Genomic DNA, 20,734 nt, shown 5'->3' on the forward strand with positions numbered 1-20,734 from the left:
ACCATCCACAGGGCACATGGCCTAAGCCTCGCATGAGTGTATGCGTGCGCATGCGTGTGCGTACAACAAGATATTGTGTCCCCCCCATGTTTTTATAGCTATTTTCGCCCCTGCTGTCCACCATCCATCCTTTCAAGCAACACACTCCAGAGCACACAAGAACTCACAAAGAAGACTTTCCTTCCCTTCAAGGTTACATTTAACAATTTTCAGAAAATATATCGTCTGGTTATGAATGGACAGGGAGAAATCCCTGCGGCCACCAATGCCCTATATGATGGAACATCTCCAGCAAATCTCCCACTAAGGACAATTTACAATCTTTACTGAAGTCAATTAACTTACAAATCTGTGTTTTTCTGGAGTGTGGGAGGAAATCAGCGCATCCGGAGAAACCCCACGCTGTCACGGGGAGAATGTACGCTCCGTACAGGCAGCACCTGTAGTCATTATTGAAACTGCGTCTCTGGCAGCGACTCTACCGCTGCGCCACCGTGCTGCCCCCTATCTAAGCCTCTCATCATTTTATACACAGATCAAGTCTAACACTCGTACCAGCACGACCGCTTTTTCTTCCCGGTCCTTCTAACAAGATGCAGTGGCACCACTGTATAAACCCTATAGCAGTGGAGAGGCAGATCATATCATCAGCGCAAGTCCTTGGTTTATCAAAGAAATTCCTCCTCATCGTCGTTCTAAATGTACTTTCTTTTATTCTGAGGCTGTGGCCTCTGGTCCTAGACTCACCCACGAGCGAAAACACCCTCATCCCATCCAGTCTATCCAGGTCTTTCACTATTCAGTAAGTTTCAATGATGTCCCAAACAGAACATGTCCTTTTGGATCTAACATCCACACGTAAAGGAGGCACAAGAAACTACAGGTGCTGGAACCTAGCATAAAAGAACTCAGCAGGTCAGGCAGCATCTGTGGAGGGAAATGGGCATACAATGTTTATGGTCGGAACCCTTCTCCATCTGCTTCTCTCCTACCCCTCCCCCTTCTGGATTCCCTACTCTCGTTTTTCCCCCTCCCCCACCCTCCCCATTATGTTCCACACACCATCCCTCCTTTAGTTTCTACATTTCGCACCCATCTTCATTCTCTGGGAGATTGCACCTTCTGCACTCTTTTGCCCTCCCCACGTATCACCTGCAGCCTCGGTTACTACCTGCACCCATCTACTTGACTTAATCTGCCAGTAGCCCATATTCTTCTGTATCTGCCTATCACTTGCTAGTTTTTATGCTGCTGTTCCCCTCACCTCTTTCTACCATCTGAAGAAGGATCTTGCCCCAAAACATCATCTGCCCATTTCCCTCCATAGATGCTGCCTGATCTGCTGAGTTCCTCCAGCACTTTGTGTATTTAACCACTTGTAAACATAGTTTACACTCTTTCCTGATGTTGCCAATCCAGCCATACGTACTTACAAAGAGAACATAGAACAGTATAACACATGGACAGGTCCTTGGGCCCATAATGTTTGTGCCAAACATGATGCCAAGACCAACTCTTATATGCCTGCACATAATCCATAGTACATAACCATGTACCTATCCAAAAGTCACAATGCCATTATCGTATCTGTGTCAACCACCACCCCTGGCAGCACATTCCAAGCGTATCATCCTGTGTAGAAAGCTTGCTCCACACATCTCCTTTCGCCTTAAAGCAATGCGCTCTAGTATTTGATATTTCCATTCTAGTTAAAAGGTTCTGACCGTCCACTTGACCTATGCTTCATAATTTTCTATACTTCTATCAGATCTGCCCTCATAAATACACTACAAAAAAATTGATGACCCTCAAATTGTCAAGATTCAAGAACAGGGTGTTGGAAATGCCCAGCTGTCCGTTAAGTCACTTAGTGAGAAATATATTTGTGGAGGTTTTCCTTGAATTCCACCTGGGAGAAAAAGTGACTGTTTAGTTTAGTTTTGAGATACTGTGCGGAAACAGGCCCTTCGTTCACCTCGTCCCGCTGACCAGCGATCCCCGCACGCTAGCAATATCCTACGCATGAGGGACAATATTTACAATTATGACCAGAGCCAATTAACCTGCAAACCTGTTTGTCTTTGAAATGTGGGAGGAAACCGGAGCACCCGGATAAAACCCACACGCTGAACGTACCACTTCCATTCAGACAGCAACTATAGACAGGATCAAACCCGGGTCTCTGGCGCTGTAAGGCAGCAACTCTACAGCTGCACCACCGTGCCACCCCCTGTGCACAGGGAATCTCTGATAACCTAATGCTGGGAGCGCTGGCATGTGAAAGACACCTGCTTAGTTTTCCTGGCTTTAGCTACTCCCAGGAACAGATCCAGGAATATCTCCTTGTCACATTCCAGTGGATTATTGGAGAAAAGCTGCCACTTGCTTTATTCAGCGACATTCATGAGGATATCACAATACCCTCAAATAAGCCTTGTCAAATAAAAATGTTCACCAAATCATTTTGGGATCGTATGTACCAACGACTGCAGACATTTAGTGGCTAGGAGTATCTTAGAAAAGGAGTGACAGGTGGAGAGGCAGCTGGGGGCTAGAAAAAAGATTATAAGCTAATTTCTAGTCAAATATCAAGTTGGAAACATTCTTTTCTTTCCTTTGATGTGAAATTTTCAGCATATATTTGCCTTATTTCTACGTTTCCTGCGGCGATGATCTCTCTTTTTAATTCAATTATGCTAATTACCAGCCCAGTTGCTGTGCTTAATGCTGGAGGTGCTTACCTTGATGATTCTTATCAATTTCATTCAATAAAACCTGGGAAAGTTGAGAAAGAGTCTCTGGTGTTTCAGTAGGATAGACATCCTGCAGAAGAAGTTCCAATCTTCCCTGGTTCAATAGTTTGTTAGAGGTCATTGTCTGGTACAGTCCTGTATTAAGAAACAACATGATGTGCAGAGGTGAGAATTGGTTCAGGCTCAAAGTTAGTAGAACACCAGCCCAAAATGTGCCGCCTGCTCTCATCGATGTTTCTATTGTGTAAAATCTGCCTTCACTGTTCACTTCTTCAAAGTAGACACGGCTTGAGGAGATTTCACAGTGGAGCGGACAAAATGTGTCAGAAGGAACTGCAGATGCTGGTTTAAATCGAAGGTAGACGCAAAATGCTGGAGTAACTCAGAGGGTCAGGCAGCATCTCTGGAGAGAAGGACACAAAATGCTGGAATAACTCAGAGGGTCAGGCAGCATCTCTGGAGAGAAGGACACAAAATGCTGGAGTAACTCAGAGGGTCAGGCAGCATCTCTGGAGAGAAGGACACAAAATGCTGGAATAACTCAGCGGGTGAGGCAGAAAAGGAATAAGCGACATTTTGGGTCGGAACCCTTCTTCAGTCCTCCCTTCCTATGGGCCTTTAAGGGTTACACAGCTTTATCTTGCTCTTATCTTTTGGATTCTATTTTGCACATATAAATGAGAATCCAAACATGCTTATCCTTGTGTATAATCGACCTGATAATGCATAATGAAAAAAACTCATTGGGTCATAAGATCATAAGTGATAGAAGTAGAATTAAGCCATTCAGCCCATCAAGTCTGTTCCGCCATTCGACCATGGCTGATCTACCTCTTCCTCCTAACCCCATTCTCATGCCTTCGCCACATAACCCCTAACACCCATGCTAATCAAGAATCTATCTATCTGCCTTAAAAATATCCCTTCTCATTTTCTCATTTTTCAGGGTATGTGAAGTTGGATCTCCACATGCCTCTGCTCCTTCACATCCACAAACCACCTCCGTTAAGAGTATAATTACAGCTGGGAGTTTGTATCTCAAATGTGTCAACTCGTACTTTCTGCCTTAGAATTCCAGCTGCTAAATGTTCCCCCGGCTGATCAATGTTTCACCCAGGCCATTCTTCATTAGAGAAGCATCAAGCACTCTGTCTTTTCAACTGACATAAATGCCCTCTTTACACAGAGTAATAGAAGTATTATTAAATCATATCAGTAAATTTATTGCTGGGTGCCGTGGGATTTCCTAAAAAAATCTCCACCGAGGCGATGCACTTACACACTCACCGACACTGCTTTTTGTCATAACTGTTGCATCCTTGGCATTGTCGTTTCATTAAGTCCATCTTTTATTAAATTTAAGGGAGGTATAAAGCTGCTTATCCCAAGATGCCAGACCTCAGTGCACAGCACACACACAGCAATTCTCTACGTTGCTGTTCTCTAAACAGGTTTCAGCAGATCAATAAGGTTTTTAGAGGCAGACTATTATTGCTTTAGTTGGGCAGCTCGCAGATGTCGCGAGCGATACATTCTCTCCTTAATGGCATCGTTTGTATGGGACAACAAAATTGCAACAAAATTGACTTACACCAATTAGTTGCACTCTGCTAAATGGAAAGGATCATCTTGGTGTGGATTTGCTTAGTTAAGACCGTCAATCATGACAGCGCAGCCATCATCAAGGGAGTTGGAGGTTGTTTTTGGAAGGGCATGTCAGATCCTCGCCTGCATTCGAATGTAATAAACACACTTCAAGGACACTGAACATAAACACTTTGTTTTATTCGGCCACCATTCTTTTACATCCTGGAAACATATGTCCAAAACTAAGGGATTTGTGTTGTTCCAGATTTTCACACTTCACATGTTCTCTGGTAGGAATTTGAGTGACAGCGACTTGCCAACAATGATAATCAGCTTTGCCCTTGATACATTTCAGGCAACAGTCCGACTTCTGCTAAATTGTTTTCCAAACTCTTTGATTATTTTCTGCGCCATTAAACAGCTTGTTTGTCATCTCAACTGAAATAAGCATCGAGGGAGAGATTAACGTCAGTGGCCTTATCAGGGGGATCAGGCTGGTATCTTAACCCACAGGAATAAAGCTTTTATGACCACTGTCTCAACCTCACGAATAGATTCAATATTATAGAGATACTTTTGTTTTATGTGTTTGATTCTTTTCCATGTTTTGCCTTTAATATATTCGTTCTTTGCCAGCAGATAGGTCGCAGTAAATGTCAACCACATGGAGTAGGTGGGAGTCATCGATAAAACAGATGAGAGTAGTTTGGAATTTGCAATGGTTCAGTGAAACTGGTTCAGTTTCATCTGAAGTTGTGGGTTTAAGTTGAGAGATTCATTTATAAAGTTCTAGATGAACATTCCTGTGGTACACTGACTAGGTTACACTACCAGAGGTGCCTCACGCCTTGTTAATACAATCTCCTGCCAAGTTACTCCAGCGTTGTCTGCCTATTTACAATGCCCATTCTTTCCTCTGAGGTGGATGTCAAAGATTTGCATGGCAATACTTGATTAGAGGTGTAAAATAGTTGTTATTTGCGTGTATCCAATATTTAAGGGTGGCACAGTGGCACAGGTCATAGAGCTGTTGCCTCACAGTGCCAGACACCCAAGTTAGACCCTGACCGTGGCTCTCTGTTCTCACTGTGACTGTGTGGGTTTCTTCTGGATACTCCGGTTTCCTTGTGCATCCCAAAGACATGAGGGTTTGCAGGCTAATTGGTCGCCGTAAATGTTTGTAGGGAATGGGTGCAAAAAAATAGGATTACATAGAACTGGTGTGGGCGGGTGATCGATGGTCAGTATAGACTTGGAGTGCTGATGGGCCAATTGCCATGCGGTATATCTCAATCAATCAATCAATTTAAACATCAATCTATGCACATACATCTTCCAAAAAGCCTCTGACAAGGTCCCGCACAAGAGATTAGTGTGCAAAATTAGAGCACATGGTATTGGGGGTAGGGTATTGACATGGATAGAGAACTGGTTGGCAGACAGGAAGGAAAGAGTTGGAATTAACATGCGCTTTTCAGAATAGCAGGAAGTGGCGAGTGAGGTGCCACAAGGTTATTTACAATATGTTTTAACGATTTAGATGAGGGAATTGAATGTAATATCTCCAAGTTTGTGGATGACAGAAAGTGTGAGCTGCGAGGAGGATGCTATGAGGTTGCAGGGGGACTTGGATAGATTGGGTGAATGGGCAGTTGCTGTATAATGTGGATAAATGTGAGGTTATCCACTTTGGTGTCACGAATAAGAAGGTAGATTATTATCTGAATGGTGTCAGATTAGGAAAAGGGGAGGTGCAACGAGACCTGGGTGTTTTTGTACATCAGCCACTGAAAGTAAACATGCAGGTTCAGCAGGCAGTGAAGAAAGCTAATGGCATGTTGGCCTTCTTTGTGAGAGGATTTGAGTTTAGGAGCAAGGAGATTCTACTGCAGTTGTACAGGGGGCCCGGTGAGACCGCACCTGGAGTATTGTGTACAGTTTTGGTCTCCTAATTTGAGGAAGGACACTCTTGTTATTGAGGGGAGTGCAGCGTAGGTTCACCAGGTTAATTCCCGGGATGGCGGGATTGACATATGATGAAAGAATGGGCTTGTATTCACTGGAATTTAGGATGAGAGGCGATCTTATGGAAACATTAAATTCTTAAGGGATTGGACAGGCTAGATGCAGGAAAAAATGTTACCGATGTTGGGCGAGTCCAGAACCAGGGGTCACAGTTTAAGAATAATAGGTAGGCCATTTAGGACTGAGATGAGGAAAAACTTTTTCACCCAGAGAGTTGTGAATGTGGAAATCTCTGCCACAGGAGGCAGTGGAGTCCATTTCACTGGATGTTTTCAAGAGAGCGTTAGATTTAGCGCTTAGGGCTAACGGAGTCTAGGGATATGCGGAAAAGCAGGAATGGGGTACTGATTTTGGATGATCAGCCATGATCATGTTGAATGGCAGTGCTGGCCCGAAGGGCTGAATGGCCTACTCCTGCATCTATTTTCAATGCTTCTATGTTTCTGTATTATATTGAAAAGCTGATCATGTCTTTATTACCTTATCAAGGGCGGCACAGTGGTACAGCAGTAGAGTTGCTGCCTTACTGTGCCAGACACCCTGGGTTCCATCCTGATCGGGTACAGTCTGTATGGAGTTTGCATATTCTCCCTGTGACAATGTGGGATTTCTCTGGGTGCTCCGGTTTTCTCCCACATTCCAAAGACATGGAGGTTTGTAGATTAATTGGCTTTGATAACATTTGTAAATTGTCCAAGTGTGTTGGATAATGTTAGTGTACGGGGTGATTGCTGGTTGGCGTGGATTCAGTGGGCCTAAGGGCCTATTTCCACGCTGTATGTCTGAAGTCTGAAGTCTGAAGTCTGAAGTCTAAATCTTGCTACTAATAGGGGTTTATTGTGTAAATTAACTTCTGGGTATCCTATATCAAAGCAGTGTCTATACTTTGAAAGCATTTCATTGACTGTAAAGAATCTTATCAATACCTGATACTGTGATCGCCATTATATACATGCAATTCTCTAACTCATATTATAATTATTTTGGATACCCATACTTATAAGGAAGTTTTCTATGTGCTCTGACTCTGTGAAGTGTTCCTTGTTCAGAACCTACATCGCACCGTTATATACTGCTCAATTGTGGTCTAACTATAAGAAAAAGAGTATGCAGAGGTTCAAGGTAGCATACAATGATGCAATGAGGTTGCTGCTTCATGTCCCTAGGTGGCATAGTGCCAGTCAATTGTTTGTGTCCACCAGGGTGCCAACCTGTGAGGCACTCTTAAGACAGCTGATGTTTAGTTTTATGTGTCGCCTGGACAAGTCAGAGAACCACATAATTGAAGCCCTAGTCAGCCCTCTGAAAAGCTGCTATAGATTCACTTCTATGCTAAGATGGCATTGGTGCAATAGCTTGTATATCTTATAGGCTAATATGCAATTTTTAATGTATTTTTTGTATCTCTTTATACTGTATGATGTGTTATATGGACCTGTGTCTGAAATAAAGCTTTTATTATTAATAAATTTGTTACATTTTGTGGGCAGATTTAAACATATAACATACTAAAATCACAAAATATTGGAAACACGCTGCAGGTCACACTGCATTGTAGAGAGAGGAACAATATTTCATGACATAATTCTTTCATCAAAGCTGAGGAGGAGAGAAATAAAAGTTAGCTTTCAGTGTGCGAGTTCTGGGAGGGCTGGATTGAACAAAGGGATTATCTTTGGTGAGGTGAAACCGCAAGTGTTAATGTTGCAGTTAAAATTAACTAATTTGTTCTCAAATTATCAATGATACGTACTTCCTTTGTTCTTTCCAAGCCTTTCCCACCTTTTCAGCCATGGAAATAAAACAACCTTTGTCTCTCTTGGTGAAGTTGCTGGGACATTAATTCTGCTCTTTCCACAGATGCTGCCTGACTCGCTAAGCAGCTCCAGCTTTTTCTGTTGCTGGGTCTTGAACCATCCCCAACCTCAGGCAAGACGAGAGCCATCACTGACACTCTGCAAACCCAAAATCTTAAGCTCCTCTCATCTGCTTTACTGATGACTCCCACCCACTCAATGTGGTTGACATTAACAGGGACTTGTCTGCTGGCAAAGAACAAATATGTTCAAAGAAAGATGTCTAGTATTTGCTCTTTAAAAAATATCAGTACACTGATCATTACCATGATACCCAGCTACCATTGTTGAGGGATTAATGAATGTGGTACGTTTGGTAACCTTTGATTTTGTGTGAGAGCATAAAAGGGAAAATACAAATTGTTAACCAGTGGAGATAAAATTCAGAGGCGGCAAGTAAAAAGGACTGAGATCTTGCTAGTTTAATACTGTTGTACATTCAATTATGCACTCAGTATAGTGCATTTTATTTGATATGCTTATTAATCTTTATCTATCACACTCTGTTTATTATCCTGTTTGTGTAAATCAATTAACTTTTATACAGAATTATCAATCACCAGACAGTTTTATAGCCTAATAATGCATTTCTTTTGACAATGTTATCATGAGTCAGATGATGGCAAATTAGAACATGGAGCCAATGAACTGCAGTAAATTAAATAACAAGGAACTGCAGAGGCTGTTTTTTACCAAAGAAAGACACAAAATGCTGGAGTAATTCAGCGTGTCAGGTAAACCCCCCTCCCCTCGGCTGTGTTCATCTGTTACTGGTCATGCTCTGTCCGGCTCCTATTTTACTGCGTTATTTCATGCTCCCCCCCCCCACCCCTGTAATCATTGCAGAAGGTTCCTGACCTGAAACATCACCTATCCATGTTCTCCAGAGATGCAACCCGATGTGTTACTCCAGCACTTTGGGCCTTTCTTTTGGACTAAATGAGCTCTCTCCTTGTGCCGCAGACTCTAACTATTCTATGCGGACTTCCTCCCTGTTTCACTCTCTGCTTATCCAACACCTTACTTCTGATTAAGAAATGCGTCACCCAACGGCATGCGCCTGTCCAGAAACCCAATGGGGTCACAAAAAGGGGGAGAAATCAAGGGGCGGCACAGTTGTGCAGCGGTAGAGTTGCTGCCATAAGCACCAGAGGCCCTGGTTCAATCCTGACTATGGGTGCAATCTATGGGGAGTTTTTACGTTCTCCCTGTGACTACATGGATCTTCTCTGGGTGCTCCGGTTTCCTCCCACACTCCAAAGACGTACAGGTTTATAGGTTAATTGGCTTCGCTAAAAATTGTAAATTGTCCCTAGTGTGGGGACAACGATTCAGGACTTTATCTGGACTTTCCTTGTCTGCACATCTGGACGCCCACAGCAACGGCTGCGGAGGGTTGAGGTCCCGACCACGGGGGAAAATGGAGGAGGACTGGCCAAGTTTTGTGCCTTCCAGTGATGAATGCTCTGGTGGATGTTTGTGTTAAATTTTTATTGCGTATTGTATGTTCTTTATCATTGTCCCGCTGCTGGCAAATTCAGATTCAGATTCAGATTCAGATTCAGAAAACTTTATTGTCTGTCGTAACAGAAAATCTTCTTTGACGTGGCTCAACGTACAGACAGAACAATGTACTGATAAGCAGTCATACAACACAGATTTCTGCGAGCACACACAGTGTGTATCGATGGTAAAAGCAAATATAAAATTAAAAACTGTAAAAATAAACAAGATAAAAGTTGTGGATACGTGTAAAGTGACAATGCGTCAGTGTTAATTTGTCCATTGTTCATTTTTTATTTAAGCTGTTTATGGCAATGGGTATGAATGAGTTTTTGTGGATGTTTTTCTTGGATAGGGGGACTTTATATCGGCGGCCTGATGGCAGAAGTTGGAAAGACTTGTGCAGGGGGTGGGTGGGATCCTGTGTAATGAAATTGGCTTTCCTTTTAACTGCCTGGGTGTGGAGTACTGATAATTGATTTTGAGTTTTGCCAGTTATTTTGCTTGCCTGATTGATGATCCGGGAAAGCTTTGATTTGTCTTTGACAGAGGTGAGGGTGAACCAGGATGTGATGTTAAAGGTGAGTACAGATTCTATAAGTGATTTATAGACAGCTGTTAAAATGTCCTGTCTGACATCAAAGCTCCTGAGTTTCCTCAGCAGGAACAGGTGTTGCTGTGCCTTCTTGTACACAGAGTCTGTGTGCTGGGAGAAGGACAGGCGGGTGTCAATCTCTGTGCCCAGGTATCTAAAGGCCTCTACCTGCTCAACTGTCTGCCCATTCAGCCTCAGAGGTTCAAAGAGAGGTTGGGGGGGGGGGGGGGGGGGAAATGTTTGCCTCCCCCCACAACACAGCTCCTTGGTCTTGGAGATGTTAAGCTCCAGGGAGCTCTCTGATCCACAGCATCAGGGTGTTGACCTGCTGATAGTAGGCGGCCAGAGAAGTGTGATCCTTGATGTGGGCCACCAGGGCCATATCGTCTGCATACTTAAAAAGGGAAATGTCACTGTTATTGTTTGTTATGTTGTTTGTGTAGATGGAAAATAAAATCGGTGATAAGACACAACCCTGGGGGACACCAGTGTTTAAAATCATGTTCTTGGATTTCATTTTCATTCAAATTCATTTCACTTGCACTTTATGTGCAATGTGACGAATAAAGTCATATTGTATTGTATTGTATTGTGTGTAGGATAGTGCTAATGTACGGGGTGATCATGGTCGGTGCAGACTCGGCCTGTTTCCATGGTGTTTCTCTAAAAAAAATCAAGATCAAGACATCAAGAGTCTCTAATTGTCAGATGTACAGAAAATGGATCAATGAGATTCTTACTACACATGAACAGTTAACTAGCGAGTTCATCCCAGGGTACAGAGAAATGTATACACTTCTGGTGCTGTGGAGGGGAGGTGTCAAAAGAGGAATAGTCTATGGTTAAAATGAGCAGTTGTGATTCTGTTTGTGATTACATTTCAGGCTCAAAATAGGTAAATAGTTTAGTAGTGTAGAAGGGAAGATGGTGAGAATGATATGGTAACAACATTTTGTTTTGTTACCATACCCTTAACTCCCTTTACGTTCCCTGTTTTGTTTGGTGGTTGGATCATTTCCCATTGCGGAATTGCAGAAATTGCAGAATTAGAGATTTATTGTAGTTTGAGGTACTTTGGCCAAATGCACGTATGGAGGCTGTGAAAAGGCTGTTAAGCTCTTGATCAGTAGACTTGGTTTCAGTATGTTGACGAATATTCTCTCGAACTTCTACATGTGTATGATAGAGAGCATATTGATTGGATCGGCAAATCAAATGCCCAGGAATGGTAAGATGATAAAAAATGGTGGGCACTGCTCTGTCCATCATGTGTACTTACTCCCCCACCATCAAATGGATCTATAGGAGGTGCTGCCTCAAAATGGCCGCGAGCATCAGCAACCACCCGTCTGAAAGTCTGTGATTTCCAGTTTCAAGAACAACTTCTTCCCAACAATCATCAGGCTCCTGAACACTACAAAACAATAACTAACGATGAGCTATTAACTGTTGCACTAAGGACTTTGGGCTATCTATCTATCTATCTATTATTATATAAAGGTCTGTGGCTGCCGCCTGCCGTCCGTCCGTCTGGCTGCCGGCTGCCTTTCTTCCTTTTGATTCGCTGCTCCTTCCCATCAGCTTCCAACACACTTCAAAACAAAGTTGCAAGACAGGAACACTCTGAACTTTTCACCTCAATGGGATATCACAGTAAGTGCTTCAACAGGAGGGGGAGGGCCAATTGGTATTGCAATTGGAACTGCTGCAGCAGGCAGGGGAGGTGTAATTGGAATGTTTTTTCAATCCACTGCTGAGGGAGACAGGGGAGTGCTGGAATCTTACATTTGGGAACGGCTTCAGTTCCGTTGGAGGAGACGGGTGCATGGTGGAATATTGGGTTGGGGGATCACACCATTGGGGGAGCAGACCCAACGGGTCTGCACTTGGTCTAGTTTGATTTAATACTGTGGTTTTTAATTTATTGTTTTTTTTTTTGTTTATTATGTCATTATATTATGTGAGTATTGTGTTTATGGGACTGTGATGCTGCTGCAAGTAAGACTTTAATTGTTTCATTGTGGGCACATATAAAAATTAAACATTTGACTTTTGACCCAAGGTGAAGGATTGAAGCAGGAACCAGCAGACTTAAGGCTTTCCCTTGGACACCATGAAGACAGTTACCGTCAACCCCAAGGTACAAAAGATTATTTCATGTAATCAATTTCCTTTATCTCTTTTACAATTTGGAGATTATTGGTCCTGTCCCTTTAAAAAGCAAGTACTTTTATTAATTTGATCACAACCAATGATATCCATGTCGTCCCAATTGGCATTTCATAAGTCGGACTGTGAGTTGCTAAGCAACAGAATGTTCGAGTAGCAAAAGGTGACGCAGAGCCGTTCTAAAGATTTGTGCTTCATCCCAGAAATTGTCATCTTACTGATCAGGAGCTGCACAAAATATTTCATTTGGGATCTCTTGTAGGTGCTACTTGCTGCCATATTTTCATTTTCTTCATAAGTACGAGCACATTTGACAAAAAGTGTCTTTTTTTTGGACCTATTGAACTTTTTTTTTGATTTTGGGGTAACTTCAGTGTGCCTATAAATTAAGATCCCCCATTTTTTTAGAACTAATTCCAAATAAGGATTTAGATCAAAATGCAAGAACACATTATGGATATGTATTAGGAACTTCAAGACATTTAAGCCATGACCATAAAATTCAAAGGCAGCATGGTGGTGCAGCTGGCAGAGTTGCTCCCTTATAGTGCCAGAGACCCAGGTTAGATCCTGACTACAGGTCCTGTCTGTACAGAGTTGGTACGTTCTCCCTGTGACTGCATGGATTTTCTCCGAGTTCTCCAGTTCCTCCCACACTCCAAAGATGAGTGGGTTTGTAGGTTAATTAGCTTCAGTAAAATTGTAAATTGTCCCTAGTGTACAGGATGGTGCTAGTGTATGGGGTAATGACTGGCCAGCATGGCTTCGGTGGGCCGAACGGCCTGTTTTAACGCTGTATCTCTGAAGTCTAAAGTCTAAAGAACTACTTGATGTCCAACCCCTTAAGAATTTTATAAGTTTCTATAAGCTCCCCCCTCAATCTTCTAAATTCTAGCGAGTACAAGCCGCGTCTATCCAATCTTTCTTCATATGAAAGTCCTGCCATCCCAGGAATCAGTCTGGTGAACCTTCTCTGCACTCCCTCTATGGAAAGAATGTCTCTTTCCTCAGATTAGGAGACCAAAACTGTACACAATATTCCAGGTGTGGTCTCTCCAAGGCCCTGTACAACTGCAGTAGAACCTCCCTGCTCCTATACTCAAATCCTTTTGCTATGAATGCTAACATACCATTCGCTTTCTTCACTGCCTGCTGCACCTGCATGCCTACTTTCAATGACGGGTGTACCATGACACCCAGGTCTCGTTGCATCTCCCCTTTTCCTAATCGGCCACCATTCAGATAAAGTCTACTTTCCTGTTCTTGTCACCAAAGTGGATTATCTCACATTTATCCACATTATACTGCATCTGCCATGCATTTGCCCACTCACCCAACCTATCCAAGTCACCTTGCAGCCTCCTAGAATCCTCCTCACAGCTAACACTGCCCTTCAGCTTCGTGTCATCCACGAACTTGGAGATGTTGCATTCAATTCCCTTGTCCAAATCATTAATATATATTGTAAATAGCTGGGGTTCCAGCACTGAGCCTTGCGGTACCCCACTAGTCACTGCCTGCCATTCTGAAAAGGACCCGTTTACTCCTACTCTTTGCTCCCTGTCTGCCAGCCAGTTCTCTATCCACAGCAATACTGAACCCCCAATACCGTGTGCTTTAAGTTTTCATACTGATCTCTTATGTGGGACCTTGTCTAAAGCCTTCTGAAAGTCCGGATACACCACATCCACTGGTTCTCCCTTATCCACACTACTAGTTACATCCTCGAAAAATTCTATAAGATTCGTCAGACATGATTTACCTTTCATAAATCCATGCTGACTTTGTCCAATGATTTCACCACTTTCTAAATGTGCTGCTATCCCATCTTTAATAACTGACTTGCATTTTCCCATCTACCGATGTTAGACTAACTGGTCTATAATTCCCCGTTTCGTCTTTCCCTCCCTTTGGGGTTACATTAGCTACCCTCCAATCCTCAGGAACTCCTCCAGAATCTAAAGAGTTTTGAAAAATGATCACTAATGCATGCATCCACTATTTCTGGGGCTACTTCCTTAAGTACTCTGGGATGCAGCCTATCTGGCCCTGGGGATTTATCGGCCTTTAATCCATTCAATTTACCTAACACCACTTCCCGACTCAGTTCCTCCATCTCATTTGACCCCCGGTCCCCTGCTATTTCCGGCAGATTATTTATGTCTTCATTAGTGAAGACAGAACCAAAGTAGTCAATTGGTCTGACATGTCCTTGTTCCCCATTATCAATTCACCTGTTTCGGACTGTAAGGGACCTTCATTTGTTTTAACTAACCTTTTTCTCTTCACATATCTATAAGAACTTTTGCAGTCAGTTTTTATGTTCCCTGCCAGTTTTCTTTCATAATCTATTTTCCCTTTCCTAATGAAGCCCTTTGTCCTCCTCTGCTGGACTCTGAATTTCTCCCAGTCCTCTGTTAGGCTGCTTTTTCTGGCTAATTTGTATGCTTTTGCTTCATCTTTTGTTTTGATACTATCCCTGATTTTTCATATTGCACGGATGCTCTATCTTCCCTGATTTATTATTTTGCCAAACTGGGATGAACAATTGTTGTAGTTCATCTATGCGTCTTTAAATGCCTTCCATTGCATAACCATCGTCAACCCTTTAAGAATCAATTGCCAGTCTATCTTGGCCAATTCACATCTCATACCCTCAAAGTTACCTTTCTTTAAGTTCAGAACCCTTGTTTCTGAATTAACTATGTCACTCTCCATCCTAATGAAGAACTCAACCATATTATCGTCACTCTTGTCCAAGGGGCCACGCACAACAAGACTGCTAACTCGATACCCAATCTAGAATAGCCTGCTCTCTCGTTGGTTCCTCTACATGTTGGTTTGGAAAACTATCCCGCATACATTCCAAGAAATCCTCTTCCTCAGCACCCCTGGCAATTTGATTCACCCAATCTATATGTAGATTGAAGTCACCCATTATAACTGTTTTACCTTTGTTGCACACATTTCTAATTTCCTGTTTGATGCCATCCCCAACTCCACTACTACTGTTAGGTGGCCTGTGCACAACTCCCACTAGCGTTTTCTGCCCCTTAGTGTTTCGCAGCTCTACCCATATTGATTCCACATCCTCCAAGCTAATGTCCTTCCTTTCTATTGCGTTTATCTCCTCTCTAACCCGCAACGCTACCCCACCTCCTTTTCCTTTCTGTCTATCCCTCCTGAGTATTGAATATCCCTGGATATTCAGCTCCGAGCCTTGGTCACCCTGGAGTCATGTCTCCGTGATCCCAACTATATCATATTCATTAATAACTATCTGCACATTCAACTCATCCACCTTATTACGAAAGCTCCTTGTATTGGGACACAAAGCCTTCAGGCTTGTTTTTACAGCTCTCTTACCCCTTATACAATTATGTTGAAAAGTGGCTCATTTTGATTTTTGCCCTGGATGTGTCTGGCTGTCACTTTTACTTTTCACCTTGCTACCTATTGCTACTACCCACATTTTACACCCCTCTGTCTCTCTGCTCATGCTCCCATCCCCCTGCCACATTAGTTTAAATTCTCCCCGACAGCACTAGCAAACACTCCCCCAAGGACGTTGGTTCCATTCCAGCCCAGGTGCAGACACACAACCACATAAAAGTTAATATAAACATCTACCACAGTGTATTCCACGTTCTTCACTGTGATGGAAGGCAGTAAAGTTCCATCTTCTTCCTCTTTCCTCGGGGCAGTCAAACCACCCGCAGTCGGGGCGATCAAAGCCCCCACAGCCAACGATCGAAGCCCCCCGTCGGGGTGTTCGAAACTCCTGCGTCGGGGCGGTTGAAACTCTCTCCGCGGCATGGCTCTCCCAAATCAGCCTCTTCTTACCAGAGACCGCGAGCTTTACGATGTTAAAGTCCACAGGCCCGAGTTTGATCCTGACTGCGGGTGCTGTCTGTACGGAGTTTGTACGTTCTCCCCATGACCACGTGGGTTTTCTCCCACACTCCAAAGGTGTACAGGCTTGTAGGTTAATTGGCTTCATTGAAAAATAGTTAATTGTCCCTGGTGCTGAGTGTATGCTCGTGTAATCATGATTGTTGGTCGGCACTGACTCAGTGGGCCGAAGGGCCTGTTTCTGTGCTGTATCTCTGAGCGAAGTAACACTAAAAATTAATGTGCAGTTGGATCTCCTTGCATTGCAAAAGTAAATGTGTAACTGTGGAATATGCTGCAGAATAATTCTGATACCGAGTTGATTACCACAGAGTGAATTAATGTGAGTTTCAACCTTTTGTACATTATTCTCTTGTAAAATTAACAGAAAATGTTAATGTTACACATTTTTTACGTGACAGCACTTCTAAATGTCTATCAAACCGTTGTTATTTGAATAACCTCTCCAGCCCTGCAAACCTTAATATATCTGATAGTCATACATTTATAGAGTCATACAGTATAGAAACAGGTCCTTCGACCCAACTGACCTGCTTCAACAACTTCTTCCTGCAGCTCGTTCCATACGCCCACCATCCATTGTGTAAAAAAGTTGCCCCTCGGCTTCCTACTTAATCATCCCCCCCCCCCCCCCCCCCCCCACCTTAAGCCTAAATACTCTGGTTCTTGACTTGTTTGTAGTCTGAAACTTATTGATTATTTTTGTTTCAATATCCCATTGACATTTAAAACATTTTTTTATTTTTGCTAAGTAATGTTATTTCATATTCTAGCTTAATCCATGGATATCATTCTCTACAAATTTAGACTTTAGAGATAGAGTGGAAACAGGCCCTTCGGCCCACCGAGTCTGCACCATCCAGCGATCACCCCGTACACTAGCACTATCCTACACACTAGGGAATATTTACTACTTACGGAAGCCAATTAACCTACAAACCTGCATGTCTTTGGAGTGTGAACGGAAACCGGAGCATCTGGAGAAAACCCATGAAGGTCACAGGGAGAACGTACAAACTCCGTACAGACAGCACCTGGGGTCAGGATCAAACTTGGGTCTTTGACGCGTAAGGCAGCAACTCTCATTGTGCCGGCTTTAACGTTTAACTTTGTTGCTTGCTGCCTGTTTGATTTTGATTTTGTTGCTTGCTGTCCGTCTGATTTTGGTTGCTTGGTCAATAGATCCTCTGGGGAGAGAACCAGGCAACCACATGGCTTAGAAATGGCAAATTCCATGCCATTGAATCTTCCCTGGCCAGATCTTTTTGAGGTCCTGAATTGGTTGGATTCCTTCTGCTTCCCTACAATTCAATGATTGGAAAATCTAGGGCATTGAATTTTTACTGGATTCTTGTGCTTTGCAACACTAATGCTTGCAACTGTTGCAAAAGTTTAAGGATGTGTTTGAGCAAAGGCTAGCCATGTAATTTTCTGCCAGGTTAACTTGGCATTAGTTTGATTTGTAGCCTTATCCTTGCAGGTACTCTGCCCAACTTCAACTTTGTGGAAACAGTTCATAAAATACTAGCCATGTCCATTTGGTTGTGATCTTGGACTCATTGTGCCCAACTGTAATTGAGAAGCATTGTAATAAATCATTGCTTTTATCGTACATCTTCCTGACAGATTTACATGATGTTTACATTGGATTATCATTTAAGACCATTCAGCGATGGTGATTTAACGTTCCCCAGCTGAAATCTCATTGATAAAAGGGAGGAAATTGCTCTTTTGTTTCGGTACAATTCCGGATGGGACGATGGTGTCGCAGTAGCGGTGCTGCCTTACAGTGTCAGACACCTGGGTTCGATCCTGACTACGGGTGCTGACTGTATGGACTTTGCATTTTCTTCCTGTGACCTTTGTGGGTTTTCTCTGGGTGCTCCGATTTCCTCCCACACTCCAAAGACATGCAGGTATGTAGGTTAATTGGCTTTTGTAAAAATTGTAAATTGTCTCTAGTGTGTAGGATAGTGTCAGCGTACGGGGTGATCACTGGTTGGCACTTGGTGGGCTGAAGGGCCTGTTTCCACGCTGTATCACTAAAATAAAAATTGTAAATATATCCCCTGATTTCAACATTTCCCAAAGGTGCTTTACGCTAAGGAAGTGCTTATTATGTATGGTTACTTCAAATGCAGGGAACGAAGTTCTGTAAAGAGGCACAGAAATAGCAATGAGATTAGCTTCCGGAACTGATGGTGGTTGAGGGCTAAATATTGGTCTTCTCTGCTCTGAAATAGTATCATCAAATCTTTTTGATCAAACCTAAGGCCAATACAGACATGATAGAAACATAGAAACATCGAAAATAGGTGCAGGAGTACGCCAATCGGCCCTTCGAGCCTGCACAGCCATTCAATATGATCATGGCTGATCATCCAACTCAGTATCCCGTACCTGCCTTCTCTCCATACCCCCTGATCCCTTTAGCCACAAGGGCCACATCTAACTCTAAATATAGCCAATGAACTGGCCTCAACTACCCTCTGTGGCAGAGAGTTCCAGAGATTCACCACTCTCTGTGTGAAAAATGTTTTTTCTCATCTCAGTCCTAAAAGGATTTCCCCTCTATCTTTAAGCTGTGACCCCTTGTCCTAGACTTCCCCAACATCGGGAACAATCTTCCTGCATCTAGCCTGTCCAACCCCTTATGTATTATGAAACGTAATATAAAGGGATTGGCCTATTGCTATGGAGACGAGACAATATTTCTTGACCAAGAGCGTTAGAAATCCTTGGAATTCTCAGCACAAGAGGCTATGAAGCTCTGGAACTGAGGATTTTCAAGGCAAGGATCGATAAATCTTTTAAAATGCTATCAAGGAACATGGGTAGCACTTAAAATTGACAGGTAAAATAAATCTGCCTAGATCATACAGAGGGAGGAACAGCCACGTGGGGCTGAATGGCCTCCATCTTTCAGGCTAACGTATAAGGAGACTGTTTCAGCCCATTTAGTCTACACTCCCCACAGAAAAATCTCAATCCCCACTATTTTTCTCCTTAACCTCTGCTCCCTATATTCCCATAAATTGCTGCCAGATTCCACCTCTCACCTGTACACTGGGGGCAATTTACAGTGAATAATAACCTACCGACTGGTACTGTATTTGTGACGTGGGAGGAAATGAAAGGTCTGGGGTAAAACCCACGCAGTCACAGGGAGAATGTGGAAACTTCACAGTGCCGAGGCCAGGATCGAACATAGCCCACTGGAGTGGTGAGGACATCGCTCTACCATAGTGCTTCCTTTTTCTTCCCTTGTTTATGCGCTAATATCTTTAATTACCAGGCATTGCTCATCCTTTTCTCTCACGTTGCTGGGCATGTCTTACCTCGGAGTTTGGTCTCCAGGCTGGACTTGGAGAGCCATGAGACAGCGCTGCAGTAGGTCTGGAAAGTCACCAGGTCTTTCCCCATGAGTGGCATCTGCTGCAACAGCTTCCAGGGCAGCAGAAAACATGCGGAAAAAGGACAGACCATCACAACTGTCAGTCCCTTCCCAGAAAACCACTCTAGCGCATATATAGGGCGTCACAGTGACACAGCGGTAGAGTTGCTGCCCAGAGACCCGAGTTTGATCCTGACTACGGGTGCTGTCTGTACGGAGTCTGTACATTCTCCCAGTGACCGCCTGGGTTTTCTCCGGGTGCTTCGGTTTCCTCCCACATTCCAAAGACGAACGGGTTGCACATTAATTGGCTTCTGTAATATTGTCCCTGGTGTGTAGGATAGTCCTAGTGCACAGGGTGATCGCTGGTCGGTGCGAACTCAGTGGGTCGAATGACCTGTTTCTGCACTGTATCTCTGATGTAATGCTGAGGCTCTATAAGGCGCTAGTTAGGCTGCATTTGGAATATTGTGTGCAATTTTGGGCACCACATCTGAGAAAGGATGTGCTGGCTCTGGAGAGGGTCCAGAGGAGGTTTACAAGAATGATCCCAGGAATGAGTAGGTTAACCTATGATGAGCATTTGACAGCACTGGGCCCGTACTGGGCTGGAGTTTAGAAGATTGATGGGGGACCTCAGTGAAAGGTACAGAATTGTGAAAGGTTTGGCTAGAGTGGATGTGGAGAGGATGTTTCCACTAGTGGGAGAGTCTAGGACTAGAGGTTATAGCCTCAGGGTTAAAGGACGTTCTTTTAGGAAGGAGACGAGGAGGAATTTCTAATAATCCGAGGATGGTGAATCTGTGGAATTCTTTGCCGCAGAAGGCTGTGGAGGCAAAGTCAGTGGATATACAGTATATGGCAGAGAGAGATAGATTCTTGATTAGTACACGTGCCAGAGGTTATGGGGAGAAGGCAGGAGAATGGGGTTAGGAGGGAG

The 20,734-nt window shown here is 43.4% G+C and overlaps 1 protein-coding gene across 1 annotated transcript in view; it reads right to left on the bottom strand.

The window, feature by feature from the left end:
• LOC129701116 (uncharacterized) overlaps nucleotides 1–20,734 on the bottom strand; it is a 129,388-nt gene that overhangs the window by 58,905 nt on the left and 49,749 nt on the right. The window contains exons 4-5 of the mRNA XM_055642116.1: nucleotides 19,739–19,844; nucleotides 2,742–2,888 (exon numbers count right to left, since the gene is read on the bottom strand). Of these exons, the coding sequence (XP_055498091.1) occupies nucleotides 2,742–2,888; nucleotides 19,739–19,844 (253 nt within the window). The remainder of the gene's footprint in view (nucleotides 1–2,741; nucleotides 2,889–19,738; nucleotides 19,845–20,734) is intronic.

The sequence above is a fragment of the Leucoraja erinacea genome, chromosome 1, assembly GCF_028641065.1.
Source record: "Leucoraja erinacea ecotype New England chromosome 1, Leri_hhj_1, whole genome shotgun sequence".
NCBI classification, from domain to species: domain Eukaryota; kingdom Metazoa; phylum Chordata; class Chondrichthyes; order Rajiformes; family Rajidae; genus Leucoraja; species Leucoraja erinaceus.